The following is a 25,036-nucleotide window of genomic DNA, read 5'->3' as shown; positions in this document are numbered from 1 at the left end:
AACTGTTTACAAATTAAAGATTTCAGCTCTAAATATTTTGCTCAGTACTTATGTGTTCTGTAGATAGATTAATTCTTGCGCCAGGCCCAAATATTTCCGGCTGTTCTGTTCTACTCTGCCTACTTCCTGTTTGGTTGACTTATTTCCTGTATTCTTGTTAAAGGGCTTCTTGAAAGTTGTATACTTCCATTTTGGCCTAGGTACTGTGTTCTATTTCTGAATCTGCCAGTGGTCTTGAGCAACTGTAGAGTAACTGTAAGTATAATACAGGAAGTGAAAATTAAAATACTATGTCTTAATATTAATAGAATTAAATGCCCACTTTATGGAAATGCATATTTTAGTGGAGACCACTTTTCAGGAGCTCAGACCTCAGAGAGTTAGTTCACCTTCTCAGTGGTGAACTAGTCTGGGCCATTGGTTGGACAATTGAGGAGCCAGCCCCAAAGATCTTATTTCCAAGTGATTACAAGCCTAATTAGAATTCTCTCTTTTAGGGACAGTTCTGTATCTCTTAAATTGTTTTGGGCTGCTAGCAACAGGAACCTCAACTCAACTGGCTTAAACTGTAAGGGAATATTTATTATTGCATATAACAAGGAGTCTGAGATGGGATGGTTCCAACTCAGCAACTAACCCAAAAACTCAGATTCCTTCTAAATCTTTCTGCTCTAATATTTTCATCATGTTGACTTTATTTTTAACTCATGGTCCTAAAATGGTTTTTATAGTTCTATTGTCACGTGCAGATACAGCAAAGTCCGATGAATTCCTCAGTGTCTCTTTTTAAGAATGAAAAAAAAAAAAATGTATTCCAGAATCTCCCCAGCAAATTTCCCCTCCTGTTACATTGGTCGGAGTTGTATCATTTGCCCATTCCTAAACCACTCTCTGGCTCAAAAATGGGATTGCTATGATTGACTTAAAGATACAACTGGCATTTGTAGCAGGAGAACTACCTTAACAAAATCAACATTCTATCAAAAAGGGGAAAGGAGAGAAAGAATAATAGACAGGGGGACTTTTAATATCTGGATTTACTGTGATACAAAGGGAGAAATTCCCTTCCCCTGGAGTTCCTAGATCATTAAATGGCATCACAATTAATATTGTTGCTCAAAGCAGAAACCTGGCAGTATTCTTTACTCGATTCCCCAAAGACACTGCTTTAATTTAAGTACTTATCCTCTCCCTCCCATTATTACAATTATTTTCCCTACCAGTTGCCTGCCTCCAGTCTTGTGCTTCCCCCAATCCATTTTCCACATTGTTGAAAGGGTAAGATTTCTCTCATGGATTGATTATCAGGGGTTCTCAATGGAGCTCAACTGCTAAAAATGGAGTTAGATGCCACTTTCACTGTCCACTTCCTCCAACATGTGAAACCGGCTTTGTGGCTGCCAAAGTATGAAAGAGTTCTGGTGGAAGGGGGTTCAAGAGACAGATGTGAAAGTAAGGACAGTAGAAGAGACAGGATGGCATCTGTTGCTACCATCAGCGTGAGGATGGTTTGGAGTCACAGTAGAAAAAGGGGTTAGATCCAAAAGATAAAGGAACTGTATTCATGATAGATTCTGTGAAATGTTGGGCAGAGCAGTCCTTTTTGAAGCCTAGGTGACAAAGCGTGGTATACTGTTTGACAAAGGGGAGGTCTTCCAGGCTCAGGAGAGCAGGAGAGAAGATTCCATGATCTATTATATTCTGTCCTTCCTATTTCAATACTAACTATATGCTTACACTGGGATGGCAGATCTATGTCCCCACTAGACTGTATAGTCCTTGATGCTGGGACATAATTTCTCCTGTTTGTCTAGTGCCTAGCACAGTGCTTGCATGTGGTAAGTACTTAATCACCAACTAATTTCAACATTTATTAAGCTTAACTTTCTATTTTGTATACAGAGGGTGCCAAACATATATATATATATACATATATATATATATATATATATATATATATGTATATATATATATATATATATGCATTTTAATAAAGGAAAAAACTGTATTAAAATTGAAATACTCAATATATACTGATAACAGAAGATGAATAACAGAAGTCATGTGTATACATTTTTTTGGCATCCCCAGTATATAGCACCCAACAACCACTTAGAGAAGTGATGTGACTAAGATCATATCAAAAGTCTAAGGCAAAAAATGTATTAAACATATATCCAGTAATATGGAAGTATAATTTTATGATTTATAACATTGACCTATCACTTTTAATTAGCACTAAATAAAAATGAATGTGCATATGTTTACTATGAAAATGAGAAAGTTCCTCTGGATATTCAAAATTAGGTTTAACATATTTTGAACTTCATTAGAGTTTTTGATAGTTTGCTGTAAATGTTAGATGAAATACTTAGATTATTAAATAAAAGTTAGCCTGTCCTCAATCTCAGTTGTTAGTTAACAAAACAGGCTTTCCTTTCTTACGCAGTAATATTGAAAGCCCAATCTTTTGCTCATAATTTCCTATTTTCCCAACTTTCTCCCTCCATGGTCACACAAAATCTGTTTTTAACCTCATTAAGGTTACTACTAAACCTTGGAACTATTCCCAGTGTCCTAGGACATTCATTCACTAGCTAACTTCCTTCCTTAAAGAACTTAGTATAAAAACTATGTAGCAACACAGGAAAATGTGAATAGTATAGTACCAAGTGAAAAAAAAAACAGGCTACCAAATTTTATGTATGTATTCATGCTTATAGCTATATAAAATATGCAGTTCAAATTATGTGAGGATATACTCCAAACCATCATTGTTGGATATTTTTTGCACTGCGTTGGGAGTGATGTCATTTAATTGACTCTCATTTTCTCTGCTTTAATTTTTTTACCATGATCAAGTAATAGCAGAAGAAACAAATCAAAGCCTGCATATGAAAAAGCTCTGGAAGGGAATACATACCCATACACACTCACACATGCACATAGGTGACATCTGTATTAGTGAGGTAGAATTATAGGGCACTTTTCTTCTTTTCTCCAATCTTCTGTAATGTTTTATATGTATATTTTTGATGTGATTTTAAAATAAAAATTTTAGTAAAAAATTAAGGACTTTGAATATTGTTAAAGAACTTGTTAACTGTTTGACTTAGCTTGCTTTTGATATGAAATTCATGATTTTGGTATTTGTTTGAACATAATTATATTATCTCTCTCTGCAAGCATAGTTACTTACCTCTTTGGGGGGGAGGGTGTTACACCTTGTGCCTTTTTTTTTTTTTTTGTAGTAGTATTGTTTAATGCCCAATGGTGATATATTGTCACTCATATCAATACTGGAGTGCTTCAGTGAATAACAATTTCTATTTCATTAGATACTTAGTGAGCATGTACAATACTCAGGACAGTGTACTAACCACCATAGGGAATAAACAATGAACATGAACAAGACAGTCAATGTCTTTAAAAAAGTTCAAAGACTGGTCTTTACTTTTTCCATAGAGATGTTGAATTGAGGAGTTTTCAGAAATGAGCCTAAAAGATACAGAGCCTGTGAATACTAAGCACTCTAGATGTTAGCATTTTTATTTGTAAGATTTTGGCTGCTAGTTAGCTAACAAGTTTTTTTATATTGCTTTATGTCTTAGATCAAATTTAGAAATGCAGTGTGGTATAGGGAAAAAATATCCAAACTAAGAATTCAGAGGTCTAGTTTTAAGTCTGAGCTCAGAAACTACTTGTATGAATGGAGGCAAAGTACTTCAATTTTCTGTGCCTCCATTTTTCATGTGCAAAATGAGAATGAACTAAATTATCTATAGGGTACCTTCTGATCTTTATTACCAGTTCTGAAAAATCCTAATTCTAAATCTGTACTAGTAATTATTGGATCTCATGATTGTGAAACATCAGCTATTACTATTACAGAAACCAAGTTAGTATACTGTCATGCTTCCAAACTATACTTGCAAAACTAGCATATATGTATGTATATAATGTAGGATCTATACAATATAAACAAAAAGATTAAAAAGAGGCATTTTAAAAATGAGTGTTTGATGACTGCTTTGAGTTTTCAGGTACTAAGATTTCATTTATCTTGGTGTTCACAAACCTAATGTTTCAGTTCCTTGAATGAAAACAGGTGAGTGGGGCAGGTTTCTTCACAGCTACAGTTCTTACATTAGGGACTGCCCCTTTCCCCTCAAGTTTGCTTTAAAAACCGTGATATATGGACGGGTGTTGGATAGGAGAGAGAATAGAAAAAACTGATGCTGGCAGGATCTTGGTCTGTTGCCACACTCCAAACTATTTATGAATTTTTGAAGTTAATCTATATATTTCCATTTTCCTGACAGCAATTCCTGTTGTATCAGCAGTTTTGCAGATTGGAAAACTGGGACTTTTCTTTGCCTCGTCATTCTCCTTAATTCCCAATATCCAGTTGGTCACCAAGGCCTATTGTAATCTCTCTTGAATTGCTTTCCTTCTTCTTCATTTTTACTTCATTTCCATGTTCAATGTCCTGGTCTGTTTCAGGCTCACATCTGTTTCACTGCAGTAACCTCTTAAATGGAGGTTTTCTATGCTCCCAGTTGCCTGAAACATTTGCCTCCATCACCGCACTCTCTAGTTTAAAATTTGCAATATAAAACTAAACTACGTACTCTTCCCAGTATTCTAACCCCTCCATTACCAGATTTTAACCTTATTTCTCTATATTTCCTAATATATACTCCAATTAGTTAATATAATGTTAGCTGCTGTTAACGAAGAGACCCAAACGCAGTAGTTCAAAAAAGAGAGAAATTCATTTTTTTATTAGGTTTGTGCAAAAGTAATTGCAGTGTTTGCAATTATTTTTAACCTTTTAGACCACAATTACTTTTGCACCAACCTAATAATTCACTGTCTGAGTTCCAAGCTGCTCCATGCAATCATGTCTTTTTTCTCAATCATAACCTCTAGGACACTGCCCTCAATAATTGAGTTGAATGTGTCTCACAGCACATCTTTTTAGCCCGAGGTAAGGCAAAAAAGGAGCAGGCTCACAATCTGAAAGTCTCTGCCTAGGAATGGTAGGCACATATCTTTACTCAAGGGAAGCTGGGAGATACAGTGCAGCTAAGCAACTATTTATCAAACTACAACTACATAGGAAAAGAAGGGAAGTCAGCTAGTACTGTCTGCCCACCGCACATCCTCTGCTTCAATTGTCCAGGTCTCTCCAACACTCAGTTTTTCTTTCTTTCTCTCCACTTAACCAAATGACCACCCCCCCCCACCCCCACCCCCCGCCACCTGCCAAGTATTACCTCCTTCTGTGAGTCATGCAGCCATTTTCAAAGAATGCTTCAGTGTGCTGCAGAAAGTGGAAATGGTTCCAGGACTCTTTGAAACTGATTTAGAGATCCTAATCCTTCTTTATGAGTTGTCTTCCTCATTACTTTTGTCTATTATAACCTCTTAAATTCATGGAAGTAGATTTTAGAGGTCTCAAACGACAGTCATATAGTAGGTAAGTACAGGCATACCTCATTTTAGTGTGGTTCGACTTTTTGCACTTCGCAGATATTGCATTTTTTTACAAATTGAAGGCGAGACACTCTACCCTCTACCAGCAAAACTATTACAACTCACTAAAGGTCCAGATAATCATTAGCATTTTTCAGCAATAAAATATTTTTTACCTAAGATATGTACATGGTTTTTGGGTTTTTGTTTAAGACATAATGCCATTTTACTCTTAACAGACCACAGTACAGGGTAAACACGACTTTAATGTGTACTGGGAAACCAAAAAATTGGTGTTACTCTCTTTATTGCAATATTGGCTTTATTGCAGTGGTCTGGAACCAAACCTGTAAACAGGAGAGTGGCAGTGGGGGGCAGGGGGCGGGGTTGCAGACAAAATCCACTCCTGATGGTTGAGTCCAGCTACATATTGTAACTATTTATCCTGACTTGCAGATGCAGTACTAGGCTGGTATCTCAGTAAAGCTTAATTTCCTATAAAATAACCTGTGACCTAATCTGATGTAAAATATCAGCATTAACTCTGTAAGGGAGGGAAGGGGACATAGATAAAAGATGAATCAAAGAGAAGCAATTTGGCAGTGCTCATCTAGAATTCTCTGAGGGAGAGACACAGAGAATGTAATGAACAGGATGATTCTGGCTATTAGAGAAGCATAAAAATAACTGCTTATGCATGCTGAAGTATTTAGGGAGAAATGTACCAATGTCTGCAATTTATTTTGAAATACATTTAAAAAATAAGATAAATGGATGGATAGAGGGATAAAAAAATGGCTAGACAGGTGATAAGGCAAGTGTACTAAATTATTAATGGTAGAATCTAGTTTATGGGTATATAGATGTTCCCTGCAAAATTCTTTCAACTTTGTTGCATGATAGAAAAGTTTTGTAATAAAAAAAGGGGGCGGAATACCTGCTAACATTTTTTAATGCTTTCCATGTATCAGACACTTTACATTAATGATCCCATTTAGTCCTCACGACAAGCCTGTGAGGTATGTACTGTTATTATCCCCATTTTACAGATGAGCAAACAAGCACAGAGAGGTTAAATGACTTGTCCAATATCTCATGTTTAAAAGGTGGCTGAGCTAAGATTCAAATCCAGGTCTGTGTTGTTTGCAAAGCCAGATCCCTTTGTTAAGGCACAGAGAAAATTCAATAGACTTTCACAGACTCCATTAAGTATTATTCGAGATTCTCTCACTTGCTTTGCCTGACTCCTTATCACAAAGAAGTCTTCCTAGTTCTTCCAAAACAACCTGCACCTGGGAAAGGAGTGCCCTAGGTCTAATGGATGAACTACATACTTTACTCCCAAGAAAAACTTCTGATCAGACTCCAGAAATGTGCTTGCTTTTCAACTGGGAGTGAAAACAGATCTCAACTAAGTGTCGTGTCAGGTTTTCATATTAATCACTACGTTAAGCCTCCCTCAGTTCTGATGTTCACCTAGAAGGGTAGGATGCCATTTCCTGTCTGATCTGTTGTTCATTTGGACCCCTCGGCAGGCTACCATTAACCTGGGGCTCCCCCTGTTCCCTTCAGGTATTTTCCCTAACCTTACCTAACAATAATCATTGTTTTTCTGGCTCTCCTCTATTACCACTGGGGTTTTAAAATCTACTTCTGTGTTAAACAGTTATTAGAGTAACAAGAATATACTCAACAGTATTACAATTTTTAACTACTAATGGAATTTTTACTTTTTTTGGTGTCAAAAAGTAACAGCAATAAAATTTATTGCCAATTTGTATGACCTTAAAATATAAATATACCAAATAAATATCTCTAAATATAAAAGTTCTAATGGGGTAAATTGGTCCCCTGCTGTGGATTCTTTAGTGGAACATGGTTGAGTATCACCACTCTAATCTAGAGCAAAGCTTGTCAAAGTGAGTTCTGAGGGACAGAACTCTTGGGGTAGTCAATAAAAAATGTGGATTCCAGGGCCCCTCCCCACCTACTGAATCAGAATTTCTGGGAGTGTGACCAAGTAGTGTGCATTCCAAACAAGCTCCCCAAGTGATTCTTCACCAAAATTTAAGAACCACTGTTCCAAATCATTGGGGTTATTTTGGCAGTCTGTGATGAAATAGTTGGTGGTCACAATGATTTGGGGGCATCACTGGCATTTACTGCAGGGGTAGTTAGGGATGCTAGGTGTCCTGCAAGGGATAGGTCAGCATAGCCAAGAGTTGTCCCCCATACTCATGACTTTCCAATGTCTCACTAGATATTCACCTTCATGTAGATGAAAAGTCTATTATAACAATATAAGCCTAAAACACTACTCTATTTTACATATAAACACAAAATATTTTTGGATGGTTTTAATGTACATCAAATTGCCCAGGAATGGAACTGCTATGTTAATCAAGGGCAGGCTGTTTTACTAGAAAACTTTAAAAGTTGGAAAATCACAACTCTCACAGCTCACCAATATACCACATCAGTAGCAGGCTGCACTTGGAGCACTTACATCCAGTGATTCTGAGTATAGGGGCAAACACTGGAAAACATTGTCTTTTCATATAGTCATGTCCAAGTGTGTAAGGAAAAACTCAGCTCTCGTCCTGTTTCTCCCTCACTCCTACACTACTACCAAAGTCACAACACTTCCGATACCAGATATGTCGGTTTTTTTCCCATACCAAGCAATTCTCAGTGACACCAGCTGGGTGTCTTACAATTTAACTCAGTTCTGACACCATCTACCTGGAGATAGCATCATTTCCCACAAGTGAAGGGCTCAGTCCCACGAGACTGCCTCCCCCCACTTCAGATGCCAGTCACAAGTGGCAGATGCCAGATTACTGACAACTTCTGTCCAACTTAGCGACAGAGACTCCTATGACCTCCCTCCCCTTGGATTTGAATATTTGCTAGAACAGCTCCCAGAACTCAGGGAAACACTTATGTGGACCAGTTTATTATATAATAAAGGATACAAAAGGACAGCCAGATGAAGACATACATAGGCCAAGGTATGTGGGGAGGGGTGTGGGGCTTCCATACCCTCTCCAGGGATTACACTCTGTCCTCATCTCTGTGTTCACCAACCTGGAAGCTCTTCAAACCCCCTAAAATTGGATTTTTATGGAGGCTGCATCACATAGGCACGATGAATTATCTACTCCATTTTCAGCCTCTCTCCCCTCTCTGGAGATGGGAATGGGGATGAAAATTCCAAGTTTCCAATCATGGTTTTGTCTTTCTGGTGACCAACCCCCATCCAGGAACCATTCAGAAGCCCACCCAGAGTTGCCACATTAGAACAAAAGACACTGCTATCACCCAGGAAATTCCAAGGGATTTAGAAGCTCTGTGCCAGAAACCAGGGGCAGAGACCAATATATATATATTTTCTATTATTCACACCAAGCATTTACATACCGTATTCCCCGAAAATAAGACCTAGATCGACAATCAGCTCTAACGCGTCTTTTGAAGCAAAAATTAATTTTTCTAAAGATGCATTAGACCTGATTGTCGGTCTGGGTCTTATTTTCGGGGGAACAGGGTATTGAAGTCAGTATTTTTTATAGATGGTTTCTTCTTATTTCTCTGTGATATTGCTATTAGTACATTATTTTTATCTGTTTGAAAATATACATGTAAGGTAGATTATGTCTATGAATTTCACTTCAGGATTGTAAAGGGGATGTTAGAAATGTAAGTTATAAAACAGTGGACACTGATCTGATAAGGCAGAGAACCACTGCTCTTGATACTATAGAACATGGCTTAAACATATGAAATCTTTTTTTTTAAATAATGCAGTGATGAAGTTACATCCTTCAAAAAACAAACAAATCTGCTTAGTAAATGGATGTGTTCAGTGTCTATGACACTAGAAGAATAAGAAAGAGTGTGAGATAAAAAGAGAAATCGCTAAGAGATTTTTTGTCGTTGTTGAAAGAATTTAAAAGACATCTGTCATCAAAATGAATAGATGTAGTTATAACAAAGTTTCAGAATAAAATCAATCATTGTGGTCGCCTATAGGCCCCGAAAAGCTATCCAAATGCAAGGTGTATAATACCCCACACACTAAAGACCAGACATGGTGGTACGACATTCAATAAGTCAACCAGACCCAAGGAACCAAGTTACTTATCTCTAGTCAGGATAATTCATTCAGCAAATATTGAACATCTTGCTATGGGCCAGCCACTAGAAAGAGTCCGTTTTCTAGGATTTTATAGTTTAGTAAGGGAGTCAGACACATGACCAGTGGAATTCAGTGGTAAACTGGGTAATAGATAATACGCTGGCTTTTATGTTGCACAGATATTGGAGGTCACTGAGAGGATGTGACCACTGGTTGACCCTTGAGCCAGGTAATCAGAAGCTCCTTACCCATTCCCCTGTCCTTGGAATGTATAACTGGCCCACCATTTCCACAGCAGGAGCCATTTCAAGGACACGGCCTTGAGAAAGTAAGGTGTTGTTGAGACCATCTGGACTGTGGATGTGACTAAACCCTGTTAAGGCCTCTATATTGACTTTTAAGATTCTGACAGGCGGGTGCAGAGATCTACTTGTCTTATAGCTGCCAAGACAAGCCTTGTAAGTTCTCTTGCTTATTAAACCTGCCACCTACCAATCTGGAGTGGTCTGCCTTTCTTCAGTCTCTCTTTGTCCTAGGTGTACAGGGGACAGTTTTGAATTTCACCCAGGGAACTCTGAAGTTGCTAACCAGCAATAGTGAAGGAACAGTCGATCTGGCCAGGGGCATCCATAAAGCCTTCCTGTAAGCTGAGTCTTAAAGGATGAGTAGGAATGAACCAAGTGAAGTGTGTTAGGCAGTGGGGAGGAGGGAGGTGGTGAGTAGGGTCTCAAGGTAAGGCTGTGGAGATTGTGTGGCCCTCATGGAGAAAGTTATTCATAAATCTTTTAAAGTATTTTTTTTTAAATTGAGGTCTGACAAGTTTGTGAACTTGTTGCAACGACGTTGCTATCCTTTTTTGATATCAGAGGGATTATTCATTATGAATTTGCACCAACTGTACAAACAGTTAACCAAGTTTACTATTTGGAAGTGCTGAAAAGGCTGCGTGAAAGTTCGACGACCTGAACTTTTTGCCAACAATTCATGGCTCTTGCATCACGACAATGCACCAGCTCACACGGCACTGTCTGTGAGGAAGTTTTTAGCCAGTAAACAAATACCTGTATTGGAAAACCCTCCCTACTCACCTGATCTGGCCCCCAATGACTTCTTTCTTTACCCAAAGATAAAGGAAATATTGAAAGGAAGACATTTTGATGATATTCAGGACATCAAGGGTAATGACGACAGCTCTGATGGCCATTCCAGAAAAAGAGTTCCAAGATTGCTTTTAAGGGTGCACTTAGGTGCTAGTGTGGGTGCAGAGCTTCCCAAGGGGAGTACTTCGAAGGTGACATAGTGATATTCAGCAATGAGGCATGTAGCACTTTTTCTAGGATGAGTTCGTGAACTTAATCACCCAACCTCATATGAAGTGAAGACGTGGAGTGCAGAAGATAAGGCTGAAGAAACAGGCAGAGGCCAGATTATGGAGGAACTTGTCAGCCACGTCCAAGAGTTTGGATCTAAGGCTAATGGATGGTTTTAAAGCACAAGAATGGTATAGTCATTCATACAGAGAACTCAATCAGCAAAGGGTTTAAATAGGTTTGAATGGCTTTCGAAGGGGACAAAAGTGTAGACAGGCATAATAAGAGACCATTCCCGTAGTTAAGGTGAAAGATGATGAAGATTTGAACAAGGACAGTGGCAATCAAGATGGAAAAGAAATGGATTCATATTTGATTATAAAATCAGTAGGACTTGGTGGCTGGATGTTGTGGGGTTGGTGGGAGTTGGTGAGAGAGAGAGTCAACGATGGCTCCCGATTTTCTAACCTGTATATCAGTGGATGGTGGCATAAGGAATATGGGAGTAAGAGTAAACTTGGAAAGAGATGTTGAGTAGGTTGAGTTTGGGATGCCTATGAGTCTCCCCTTGGAGGTGTTCAGCAGACAATTAGATATGTAGGTCTAAAGCCCAGGGAAAGATTCAGGCTGGATATATGGTCCTGGGACCATGGGTAAAATCATGAGAATGGATGAGATTATCCAACGAGTGTGTGTGGGTTGAGAGGTATTATGCATCTCTCCCTCATCCCATGTTTCCCCGAAAATAAGACCTAACCAGAAAATAAGCCCTAGCATGATTTTTCAGGATGACATCCGCTGAACATAAGCCCTAATGCATCTCTTGGAGCAAAAATTAATATAAGACTCGGTCTTATTTTCGGGGAAACACAGCATTCCCATTCAGACTTCAATTTTCCTAGTTCTTTGTCTTCTTTTTCATACTATTACGCATCGATAACCCTTGGGTTAAAAACCATATAAGAAATACTGTTTACTGGTCTGAATTACATTTATGACCACAAATTTCAAATGGACATTCAGTACAGCCAGATATACCTTATAAAATTCCACTCTCAAGACCACATTTTCAGCTTCTCCTCTTCCTCGAATCTCCTATTCCCTCGTTGCCTTTCACTCTCGGTTGAACTTGACCTCATACTTCACTATAAAAAAAAAAAAGGCAGTTTGACTACCTCATTTTCATACCATCAAGTACCATGTTCTCTGCATCTGCTCTGTCTTCCTTCTTGTTACCACAGAAGTGTCTCCATTCCAATCTACTGCCAACCCTATACCTGTGCTCTAGATTTCATCCTTTCTTCCTTACTCATCAACCCCTTCCTTTCTTTTATCATCCATTTCTCCTTCACTACTGAGTCAGTCTCACTGTTATACAAATATGCCTTAATATCACCCTCTACAAACAAAATAAACTTCAGTTCCAGAGCTTGCTAGTGCTGATAATCATTTTCTTCTCTTCTCCAGAGCACACAGCTAAATTACGTTTCTCAAATTATATTTCTCAGTCCCCTTGGGGAGGCCACATGGAAAGTAGACTGCAACCAGAAGTAACGTATTTCACTTTCAGGCCTGGCCCATAAAAATCTCTCATTCTCTCTTTCCTTTTCTAACGTGACTTTGAAGGCCACATTTTGGTGCTACAAGATTGAAGTCACCTCGGTCCCTGGGTTACTCCTGGAAGAGAAAGTCACTCAACTCACACTGGACTGTGACTCAAATGATAAACTTTAATTATGTTAACTGGTTGAGACTGTAGTTGTCAGTGATAGCCCTTAGCCTAAAATAACGCCACATCGCCTTCCAGCTAATGCCCCATTTCTATTTCCTTTAACACTCTTTGAAGAGTTGTCTATACTCATCGTTTCCATCATTCTCTTCTCAACTTCCTCCCATTCAGCCCTCATCCCCACCATTCCACTGACATGGCTCTTATCAAGGTCATTAACGACCTTCATCTTGCCAAAGCCAAGGTCATTTCTTTTTTTCCTTTTTTTAATTTTTATTGGGGAATATTGGGGAACTGTGTTTTTCTAGGACCCATCAGCTCCAAGTCATGCTGCTGTTTTCACTCTAGTTGTGGAGGGCACAGCTCACTGGCCCATGTGGGAACTGAACCAGTGACTTGAAGTTATGAGCACTGCGCTCTAACCCAGAGCCAACCTACCGCCCCAAGGTCATTTCTTTATTGTCATCTTTTTCATTCTCTCAGCATCATTTAACACAGCTGACTTCCATTCCTTTTGAACCTTCTGGGACACTAGTCTATTGGTTTTTCTACTTCACTGGCAGCTCTTTCTTTTCTACTAGTTCTCGACTTGGAGGGTCAAGGGCTCTTTTTAATTTTTTCTCTATCTGCACCATTTCTTTAGGTAGTACTATCGTAAATGAAATGCTACTGACTCCCCAATCTTTATTTCTAGCCCTGATTCCCCTTAGCTTGAGTTCTGCATATTCAACTGTCTACTTCAGGATGTCTAATAAGCATCTGTAATGTAAGGTATCCAAAACACAACTCCTGATTTTCCTTCTCAAATGTTTTTCTTCACCAGCCTTCCTTTTTACCTGGTTGCTCAGACCAAAAATGTGAGTTTCCCTGATTCCTTTTCTCCCCTCCCATCTACCAAGGCCATCTGGTTCTGTTACCAAAATATCTTACTAAATCTAACCTCGTTTCACCATCTCCTCCGCAAAAACACTAGTTGAAACCACTTTTACTTCTCAGACTACTGCAACAACCTCTTAACTGCTTTGCCTTCATTCACCCTTGCCCCTAGTTAGTGTATACTAACAGTTTAACACATCACTCAGAGTAAACATCTCAAAATGTAATGTCAATCACACACTTAAAACTCTTCATAGCTTTCTGTGTGCAACTGGAATAAAATCTATCCTCCTTACCAAGTGAGATTTCTTTTTTGTCTTTGCAATCTCTTCAGTGCATCACAGTATGGTTTAATGCTTATTCAATCCTTTCATTCTTTTCTACTTTTCTGCATTTTGTGGAAAGGATATTTTGGGGTTCGTAGGAAATTTTTGTGTTTTTTTCTTTCCTCTCCCCACTGTGTCCTCCAACTTCAGCACTTGTATAGCAGGCTCACGTTCCCCACTCTTCGTCATTTCATACTGCAAGGGGTAGTGGGAAGAGCGTGGAGCTTTGGAGTGAGACTCTGGGTTTAAACTGTGCTTTTCTTTTTACCAGTATTCTGAAGTATGAACTTAATTTCTCTGAAGTACTACTTCTCTGAACCACGATTACCTCATCTATAAAATGAGGGTACTATGTCATAAATGAGGTAAATCAACTGATACATACAAGGTTCTTAGCACATAAAGGAAACACAGTAATACTCGATTCCTTTAACATACTAAACAGTTCGTTCCTTCCCCCGCCTCATGGGTATTTCTATCAAATCCCACGATAGAGTCGACCCCACTAATCTTGAGCAGTGCATTAAATGAGACAACGAACTCGCAGTGCGGACCTTAGGAGTTTAAAAAGTTAGTAGGTAAAATCCGTAAAGTTAACTGAGTCCTCGCAATTTAGATGTAAAGAGGGAAAATCAGACTGCGGGGGTCCCCGTATGCAAATGCATGCATTACACACGAATACTGGCGACAGCCACTTCCGCACTTCCCCTCTAGGGCACTCCGCGACAGTAGCGCTGCATCGCCCGCCTGTGCGGAGGCGGAGATTTGCATGTGCGAAATAGGGAAGAGGGGGAACCACCCATCGAAAATCCCGGGCCTTAGTACCGCCCCGCCCCCCTGCTCCAGCCAGGGAGGGCTGGCCCCACTTCGCCGGCCGGCCCGCCCCAAGTACTCCCCGGCAGCCGGCCCTCTCGACGTCACCGCACCCTCCTACCCGCTTCTGAACTTTAAACCACGCGCCGAAGAACAGCCCGGAGGAGGGGGATTTCTAAGGAGCTGGCGGCTTTCGCACGCTCGGGGCCGTCACTTCTCGGCTCCCCGTGTTCCCTGCATACCCGAAGATCCCGCGCCCCAGCTCCCCCGACGGGGTCCCGAGCCCACTGCTGCACCCGGGGTGGTAGCGGGGGCGGGGTACGGGCGGGGCGGAGCGCGGGCCGTCGTGTGCGGTTGCGCGCTAGCCGCCCCGCCCCTCCGCCCTCCCGCCCCCAGAGAGGGCGGCGGTGAGGAGCCTACGTCAGCTGCGGGAAATCCCCCTCCCGCTAAGGCGCGGGTCTCTCTGGCCCTGAGGTGCTGGGCTCTCGCTGCGCTCCGCCCCCCTACCCTTGGCTCCAGCACCCTGGACGGGCGAGGCCGGGGACAGCAGGGGCGCGAGAATTAAGGGGGTGGGAAGGTGTGAGCCGCAAACCAAAGCAGGGCGGAAAGGAGGAGGAGGCCCCGACGGTGGTCAGTGGGACAGGGGGTCCCGCCGGCAGAGGACTGACTGGCGGGCTGACTGACAGCGGCGGCCTCCGGTCCAGAGGCTCGGAGTGGAGCGGAGCGGCGCGGTGAACGGAGTCATGGCTTCGGGTGAGTGTCCTGGGCGCCACCGGCGGTGCCCGAGCTGGGGGGAACCTGGGGCTCGTCCCGGGGCTTTGCCGCTCAGTTTTGATTGTGGCGCGTTCTCTCTAAAATTGCCCGGTCTGGCAAATTGTCAACCTTGTAACAAGTAAGGTGGTTCGGGGGTTTGCCTGCGAAATCAAAGTCACGCTCTGTAATTTGATGCCATTATAGTAGCCGGAACCTTAGAAATTCCCAACGACTCTGTTTTAGGACTAGGGAAGTAATGAGAATCTAAATGGAGGACTAGGAGTTCGCGTATTTAAAAATTGGTTTACATCGAAATGGTGGTTTTATGTTTTACAACAGGAATGAGGAACCTTCAGACCTCTGAAAAGCTCTGAGTTTTTTAGTTTAATTTCATCAAGTACCAAGAGGTGATCGCTGTTGTGCTGACAGTTGTACAAAACGTGTGGCTTTAAAAGTCACCGGTGGTGTTTTAACAGGTCTTAAGTGGAAATGTTGCTTCAACACGGTGGATAGATTTTACTGCACAGTGCGCACGTTCTAACTTACGGAGCAGAAGTCATGTTGCTTTGGTTTTGTTTTTTTCCTCCTTTGTTGGAAAGAAGGGGGAAAGAGGAATTTTAGAATACTTGTGCTTCAAAATATGGGTAGGGAGTAAAAGAATTTCCTATCACTTGTGTAAATGTTTATTTTCAGTTAATAAATGCGTGAATCTCTTGCTTTGAGGGGAAACGAATTTACCAAGAAAGAGTTCAGAGGAAAGGGGGTGAGTCTCATACCGGTCCGGAATATACAACTATGGTTTAGGTCAGCCTGTGACCGAAGGGAAGTAAGTGAAGAATCCTTTACAGGATTCTGGCCGGGTTCCGAGGGCGCTTTCCCGGCAGAGGGAGCAGCGTGAGCGGTCACGGAGGCTTACAAGTTACTCCTGAACGCTGTACTGACAAGTTGAAGAGGGGGGGCCTTGTTTATGCTTGACCCGCATCCTCCCAACTCCCTGGTACAGTGACCCTCAGCAGAAGGTTGATGTCTAGCAGAGAAGAGGAAGTAGAAAGCTTAGAGGACTTTTTAAAGGGGTTGAACAGAAAAATGTCATAGCTACTGCTGTAGGCTAAAAAGGAAATTGGGGTAGTTCACACGACATTTGATTTCAGTTTGTCTGTGGTTTTCATGTGAGCATACAAGTGGAGTTTAAAATATTTCAACTTTCTCTTAACCCACTTCAGTGACCCCCAAACTTTCAGATAATTCAAAGGCCGTTTAGATTAAAACTGCAAAGATGACTTAAAATATTTGATTAATTTATTGGTTATCAGAAAGAAATTTTGTATAAAAATAGTAAAGAATAGCGAGTATTATAAATAAAAGAAAAAGGTCAGCCTGCTGGCAATTTAAGCGAACTTTGTTAATACATGGCATGAATGTAATACTCCCAATTCTTTCAAAAGAGAGAAAAGAAGTAACCATGTTTACATAGGTATTGTAAGACCTACATCATTTAAAACTGTGATACAATTGAAAATTATTTAATGACACTATATTTTTGTGATGTTATGAGGACCCTCAATTGAACGGGGGGGGGGGAATAAGGAATGGAAAGTTGTAATCATAACATGTTATTTAAATTATAATTCAATTGTTTGAAAACTGCTAAGCAAATTTTTAAAAAGAAGTCGGGGTGTACTTTCCTTAATTAATTTTAAAGACCTTAGAGGAAGAGTGACTAAATTATCAATTCCTATCCTGTTTTGAAACAGTAATTTAACCAAAAGAATCACAGGGGAAAAAAGTGCTAAATTAGTTTATCATTATCTAGTTTAGATTCTGTTTGTAGTAAGGTAGTATTAAAACTCAAAAAGTATTTTTATTGATTACAAAGATTTTAAGACCATTTCTACATTTCTCCCCGGATGTCATATGTAAATATGTGTGTGTAGTTGAATATATGATCTGCATAACGTAAAAAGTAACATCATAATCTCATAAGCAAATTTATAAGAACCATGAGTAACTGGTACTTTGATACATATTTCTAAATTTTGTTCAGGTAAGCTGTCAGATTATTCAGGATTTCCCAGTTTAGGTTCTATTAAGCTGTCTTTATTGCTTTTTTAAAATTACACCTTGGTTTCAGTCTTTTGACATGATGAATTAAAATAGGCATTGTGAAGAAAAATGTACCCAGACCCATCTAGGGTATGCATAGCATAGTTAGGCAATCATTACTCTTGTACATTTTAAGTAAAATTAGCTCTTTTATATCAGAATTTAAAGCTTCTCATTGTTCCAGTAGAAAGTGTAAAATGTTCTTGTGTGCCCCTGGCTCTATTTACTAATAAATAGTACTGTCTTTGGTAAAATACGTTTTAACATTTAGATAATTTTTATTCCTAGTTTTCTTTAGTATAGTTCTGCTTTGTCACGGAGTAGGAAGTACACTAAGAAATTGTTTTTGTAAACCGCACACTACTTACCAACTCTTTGTCTGCTGTATGAATTTCAAGAGAACTGTTTCCCTTGAGTAAGGGGGGAAAATATGAATGTAAGTATGTTGCAACTTCAATCTTTAATGATAGAGCTGGAAGCTGGAATTGATAACTAAAGCAAATGACTTCTTTTTTTTTTAATGTAGAAGACTACACATGTAAACATAAAGGCTGTTTTGGAAATGCAGTACATGAAAATATAGAGATAACAGTGGTATAAAGGAATGGTGATACATGATAGAGTGAAGGGAGTGAGTGAATGAAATGACTAGTGAGGAATCAGATGATTCATAGTTGGGAACACCTGGGGTGTGTGTAGGCTCTCAAATACAATTTAAGGGACTCAGCATTTCCTTTTGTTCCATCTTTCTCTCATCTGTGCTCTCTGCAAGTGATTGTGTTTATAGGCACATGACCCAAATAGTTGCATGAGATGTACTAAAAGAAATTGTTTAATTCATATTTAAATGGGCGTCCTGTAATATTTATTTTTAAATCTGGCAATCTTAATTAAAACATGATTTCGCCCTGCCATCTATTTTTAATTTAGTTAAATACCTGAAAAATCTAGGACAGATTTTAAATATTTCTCTACTTTTTCACCCTGGAAGTTAAAATTTTTCAGCACTTTTTTATACCCCACAGCAATGGAATCTTTAGCAGTAGAATTTCTATTGCCAAAATCTTCTACGTCTTTTATTTACTACCTTGTGATGTATGTATGTGACTATATACATGAGTCAAATACTCATCTGAAAATTCCCTTATTTGATTCTTAAGACCCAATTGAGAGTCAGTCTGATATATTGGAATAAACCTGGACTTTAGCCCATGATGGACCTGGGTTGGCTTTTATTCTAGTTCTGCCATTCGGTGATATAAAAATGGGACTAACTACTGCAGTGTCTTTTGAGGAACAAATGATATAATGCATGCCTGTAAATGTTAGTTTTCTCTTGTAGTGGAACACTTTTGGGACTCAAACATCTAGGAAACAGGAACTACTAGAGACACATACTATTTAAGTATCCTGATGATTCTAGAACTTTATGAAACCTTAAAACCTATATTAATAGACTAGATCAGATGCTAGATAGAAAATATGTCTTTCAAGGATACATAAGAAAAGAATGCCCATTACTTTTAAACAATGTGAAATGGTTTTGTGTAGATTTCAAATAGTGGAATAGAATTTGAAGGTGATACTTAGACACTGTATTTTTTCTCCTTTGTCCATTTAAATGATAGTAAGCATTCTGAAAAAAAAAGTAAATCAAAAAATAGTTTAGTAGATAAACCATGTGTCCTTTTGCTAACTTGATTGATGTAAATTATCCTCCATTTGATTTCTTTTGCACCTTCTATGTTAGTCTTTTTCTGTCCTTGTGGGAATAAGCTTAAATTTTCTTTGTCCCTTCGTTAATTACATGCAATTCTAGCTATGTACAAAGTGATAACTAAATTTTTATCATAATTAAGAAAAAATGGAAAACCTCATCTGTGTCTTAAGGTAAAGAAGACATCACCATGATTCAGTTGGGTTCCTAGGTTTAAGGAAAGGAGAATAGATTTTATTTTCTTTTTTTCTCCAAAGTGAGTTGAGGTGATATTTGGAAAAGTATATATTAGCTGCATTTGCTCCTTTGGGTCTTAGGCAGTCTGTTATCTAGTTCTGTGAGGGAGATGCAGTCTCTAGTCAGTTATTCTCAACTGTGGTATTGACACATTGGCCTGTTAAAATCATTTGTGTGCTGTATTTTAAGAATTGTTTTTTATAATATTAAAAATATTAATTTTGCAAGCAATTTACTTTTTAAATAAATCAGGGTGGTTGAACGTTAGCCCTATAATAATTGTTTTCCCCCCTTGCTTGCATTTGGATAAGCTCTTTACAGTGGGAGAGAAAAAGGAGTTACAAGTAGTCAATTTCTCTGCCTAACTCTAACTCTATTCATACTTACATGTGAATTTTTGGATTGCTTCTCTAGATATGTGCGTCATTGTTTCCACTTTTTTATGTTTTAGGACAATGGTTCTTAATCAGGAGTGTATTAGAATGCATGGAAGGCTTTTTCAGAAACATGTCTGGGCTTTAGATAAAAGATCTCTGTTTCTATGCAGTAGATCGCAGGTGGCATCAGGCAGTGTATGTTTTGAAAAAGCTACCTAGGTGATTTTGATAGACAACCGCAGAATGAACTGTGTTCCAGGAATTTCATTGGATCTAAGTATTTACTTGCCTATACCAAGATGCATATCTTCTTAAACTAAGTTGCATTTATTTTAGGTTATTTGCTGTATCCGTTATTGTGACCGATACAGCAAATTACCCCCAGCTGCTTTTACACTTGTTCTTTGAATTTGACACTGTGGGATCCCAGCTGTCATATTTGCTAATGTCATTCATAATTTTTTTACTTACAATTTCATGTAATTTTGAACTTTAGTATTATCATCTGTAAAGTGGGATAATAATTCCTGTTCTGTTTTTTTTTTTAAGATTAAAGTTCAGAGGATCAAATGAGAAATGATAAAATGCTTTAAAACAGTGTTATACTCTAACATTTTTTTTTACTGTATAATTAATACTGGTTCCCAATTCTAGCTAGAAGATTTTAGTTTATAATGTGTGTATTTCTGACAATTGATCCATTTTTAACTTTTATTACCATGTAATTTCTTATTTTATCTTAAAAACTCATACTTTATTAGATAGGCTCTGTTTTAAAATAGCACCTTTTTCGTGTAAATGCAAATAAAAACAAGTATATCTTGCAAACATTAGCTATATTTCAAATGTTGTTCTGGTCTGTATTGGCTTTTTACAGTACTGTTCAAAAGGTAGGGGTCAATCCAGCTTTGCGTAGTATTAAAAGTATAGTAATTAAGTTGTTCAGAACCAGTTTTGAAGACTTTGCAATGCTTTTCAACACTGTAGTGATTTAAGACAGTCTTAGTTAAGATTACTCATTTTCCCTACAAGTCCCTGATTTATATTTTACCTTCTTCCACTCCATAGATGACTATATTTCAGCACTTTTTATCTTCAGGAAGAATTGTACTTCAAAACAGAGCACTAAGGAAGGAAGTAACTGTACATTGTACTGATACCTGATATAAATGATTTATTGCTGGGAAGTTTTTGAGAAACATAAATACAGATAAAGGAATCAGAATATGAATGGGTATGAGGAATATGAAGATGTAGCAATTCTAGTACCTACAATGCATTATTTTTTTCCATAGTGGAATCTGATTAATCATGAATGTAGTTCTTCATTGTTTGCATCTTAAACAAGTAAAACAATCTTTAGATTTTTAGTCATTTGTTCAGTAGATATTTACTGAATATGTGTGTGCAAGGCACTGATGAGTAAGACACAATTTCTGTCTTCAAGTTGCTTGAAGAAATAAAACAGGTAGCTTTTTTTTAAGAATATTGAATTTTCCCTAAATTATAGTGCCATAAACAAAATAAGTGCCATAAACAAAATACGATAGTAGTTTAGAGGAGGGGGAGATTATTTCCAGCTGGGGGAATGTAGAATATTACAATAAACTCTGTTACTTGGTTGTTAGTAAGATTTTTTACCAATAAAGAGCTCCTACAATAGAAAGAATAGATTTCAAAAGTTTTAAAAGTACTTGATGTTATATGACAATTATTTACATTTTTATAATTTAAAAATCTTTTAAAATGTTTTATTTAATCTTTCAACAACTGTTTTTCTGTTCTTTTGTCTAAAGACTTTCTTCATAGACACACTTTCTAGTTTAAGGAAGTGTTGTGTAACCAATGAAATTATTTGAATTCTCACTATGAGCCTAGCACTTTTATTCACACTCACTCCTCCCTCAAAAGTTAGCCACTTACCATTAATGATGTCATTCTATATCAACTTCCCACCAAGACACCTTTAAATAAGTAGTGCACAGGGATCTATTTGACCTTTAGTTCAACCACATAAATGATTTAAGATATCACTAAAAAAATACTGTGGAGTGTTTTGAACTACTAAGAAGAAAATGTACTTTCTTTTAAATATTCCTACAAGGATAGATAAGCATGTGACATATTTGAAACTGAAATGTGAATTTGAATTATTTGAAATATACAAGGATATATAAGGATGTGAATTTGTGAAATACTCATCTGTATGCCTTAGGTTTTTCAGTAAAATTGAAATGAGTTTTATGAACTTGATTAAAGTCATTTTTTTCTGGTCTTTGTCTTTTGAATAAATAAGTAGTAGATTGAATCACAAGGAGTCTGAACAAAACAGAATAAAATTAAAGGTAACAGTAATTCTTTACTCTTTCCTCAGTAACCCAAAATAGAAACTATGGAGCCATCAATGATTCTTTCTCTTAACCCTAACATTCAGTCATTCACCAAGTACTGTCAATTTTATCTTTTAAGTAGTTATTCATACCATATTTCAAAATAACCCTCATCATTACTCACATTATTGTAACAGCATCTAAAACTGATCACCTTACTTCCTCTTTTCAATCTGTCCATTGCCACCAGAATTCTTACTCTAAAATTCCAATCTGGTCTTGTGATTGATTCTTCTGCATATGGCCATTCCTTGATTCTCTGTCACTCATAGAATATCCAAATTCTCAAATGTTCTCTGGCTCTTGGCTCTCTTTCTAAGGGTGGAAATGTACGATTCTTAAACTCTTCTCTTCCACTGGGGCTATAGCTTCTGTATTGCCACACCTTTGAACACTGTTCCCTTTCCCTAGAATGCCTACTGTCTTCCTTCTCCTTCTTCCCTCCCCACCCTTTTGCTTCATTAACTCTTTTTTTCTTTGATTTATATTTAGGCATTCCTGATTCTTTTGCTTTTATTATCATTTTATGCAGAATTTTGTTGGCATAAACAAAACTTTGTTCGTCTCTTTTATACTCTAATAATTTGTATTGTTTGCCTCACTGTTCTGTAGAATTCTTGACAGTAGCAGTTGTGATACCATCATGGTATCACTATAAATCATTGTTTTCCAGAAAGCTTCTGAAATAATAGATACCATTTATTATTTGTCACATGCGTGATACTTGGTAAGAATACATTACTTATAATCCATTGTACAGCCCAATGAGGTAGTACTGTTATTATTATCCCCGTTTTACAGAATGACAGATTTAGTAACATTTCAAAGGTTTTCATCGTTAAGATTTGGCTGCATAGGATTCAAAAGCCCTCTTCCCTATACTGTACTAAGACCCACTGTGTTACCCATTCTGAAGATTTGCTTGCATTCATTCTATCAGAGGATAAGCCTATAGTCAAAAAAATGGATATCTGATTGTGGCAGTTTAGAAATCACTAAACTGATTGAGGGAGCTTTTTTTTTTCTCTCAAAGAAAGTTCTCTTCATATCCCTAAAATAAAGACAGATTCCTGAGTACCCTATTTGTAAACACACTTGCGTGTCTTTATTGAACTTTTGTTTCCATGATTTGGATAAGAGGGAGTAAAGGTGTGTATGTTTTAGACAGCTTTATTGACATATAATAATGTACAGCAAATTGCATGTGTTAAAGTATGCAATTTGATAAGTTTTGACATATATACAACCTTGAAATCATCACCACAATCAAGATAATTAACATATCCCTCATCCCCTAGAGTTTCCCCATCCATTTCACATTTTCTTAGGCAACCAGTGACCTGCTTTCTTTCATTATAGATTAGTGTTCACATTCTAGAGTTTTATATATATGGAATCATACAGTATGTGCTCTTTCGGTCTGGCTTTTTTCACCCAGCATAATTATTTTGAGATTCATTCATGCTGTGTGTATCAGTAGTTCATTCTAAAGGTGCATATTTTGAATTGTATTTGTTATAGAAAGTAAATAATTATTTTCTTTCCCTCTGGTGTGTCTTCTACTTTAGAAAAGGCTTAGATGGGACTGACTGAAAAGTTTGTTGAGCCGAAAGTCCCTTCTGGAACTTATTTTGATATAAATCCGTTAACATTCCAATGGAGATACAAACATTTTACATACCCTTCTGTAAGGATTTAAATGCACTTCCATTTTCAATGAGTAGTCTTTCAGTAAACTTTTAAGAGTCTAATGTAAAATCAGCAGTTAAACTCACTTTTGGAGAATAATATTGTACTTCTGAAGATTTTCTTCTAGACCCTCCTGGGGGAGTCTTGGGGAGACCTTTCCCTTGGTCTCTCCCATAAGTGGGTATCTCTAAAGTGGCTCTCAGAACTTCACATTGGCATTAGCTATAGATATTGAGTGATACAGTGCTAACCAATAAATATGATTTGAATGACTTGTGTTAACATGGTATAAGAGCTCAGTATAGGGAAAAAAACATGTCTTTACCACCCAATCTTGGGTAATTACATTTCAACCTTGCCATTTAATATTGGGAGGGGAAATCTTTTAGTCTGTTTTGAAAAAATAATAAAATGCTTAAAATCCATTATTATTGCTATCCAAATCTCACTTGCCCCTTTTTTATAATTTCAGGTGGGTATAACCCCTACATAGAGATAATTGAGCAACCCAGGCAGAGGGGAATGCGTTTTAGATACAAATGTGAAGGGCGCTCCGCAGGCAGCATTCCCGGAGAGCACAGCACAGACAACAACCGCACGTACCCATCTATCCAGGTAACACACCTTTCTCCTCTGTGTCTCACTCTAATTTGCTTCATATTTTAGGTGCAGCAATCACATTAAAGGCCAAGTTTTTTTCACAGTCATCTCCATGGGCTTTTCTTCTTAACCGATCTGTACTAGATAGATGTCTAGGGACATTTCTTAAAGATAGTGTGGATTCTTCATCCCTGAACATAGTTATACATGAATTGTATGTTAATCTAAGTAGCGATTCACAGGGCTTCGTGTCCATTGGCAGCCTTGCGTGGTGATTCCTCTTATGGAACACAGAGCTAATGAAGAAAAAGACTTTCTCTCCTTAAAGAAGTGAGCAAAATTGTTCTGTAGATTAAAAACGTGGATCTGAGAACTCAATTAGAATTCTTCTACTTACAATCACTTGGCTAATCTCGGGGCTACGGGAAAGGAGAAGGAACATTTTTGCCTCCTTTTCTCTTTACTTTTATTGCCTATCCCTGATACCCTCGATTGCATTG

At 38.2% G+C, this 25,036-nt stretch overlaps 1 protein-coding gene across 3 annotated transcripts in view; it reads left to right on the top strand.

The window, feature by feature from the left end:
- The first annotated feature begins 15,090 nt into the window (after positions 1 to 15,090).
- REL (REL proto-oncogene, NF-kB subunit) overlaps positions 15,091 to 25,036 on the top strand; it is a 33,079-nt gene continuing 23,133 nt past the window's right edge. For all 3 annotated transcript variants that reach the window (XM_033125244.1, XM_033125243.1, XM_033125242.1), the window contains exons 1-2: positions 15,091 to 15,423; positions 24,409 to 24,551. In XM_033125244.1, coding sequence (XP_032981135.1) covers positions 15,414 to 15,423; positions 24,409 to 24,551 — 153 coding nt within the window. In that variant the 5' untranslated portion in view covers positions 15,091 to 15,413. The remainder of the gene's footprint in view (positions 15,424 to 24,408; positions 24,552 to 25,036) is intronic.

This window comes from Rhinolophus ferrumequinum, chromosome 13 (genome assembly GCF_004115265.2).
Source record: "Rhinolophus ferrumequinum isolate MPI-CBG mRhiFer1 chromosome 13, mRhiFer1_v1.p, whole genome shotgun sequence".
NCBI classification, from domain to species: Eukaryota; Metazoa; Chordata; class Mammalia; order Chiroptera; family Rhinolophidae; genus Rhinolophus; species Rhinolophus ferrumequinum.
The sequence above is the reverse complement of the archived record's forward strand: the minus strand, read 5'-3'. Positions and strand labels throughout refer to the sequence as shown.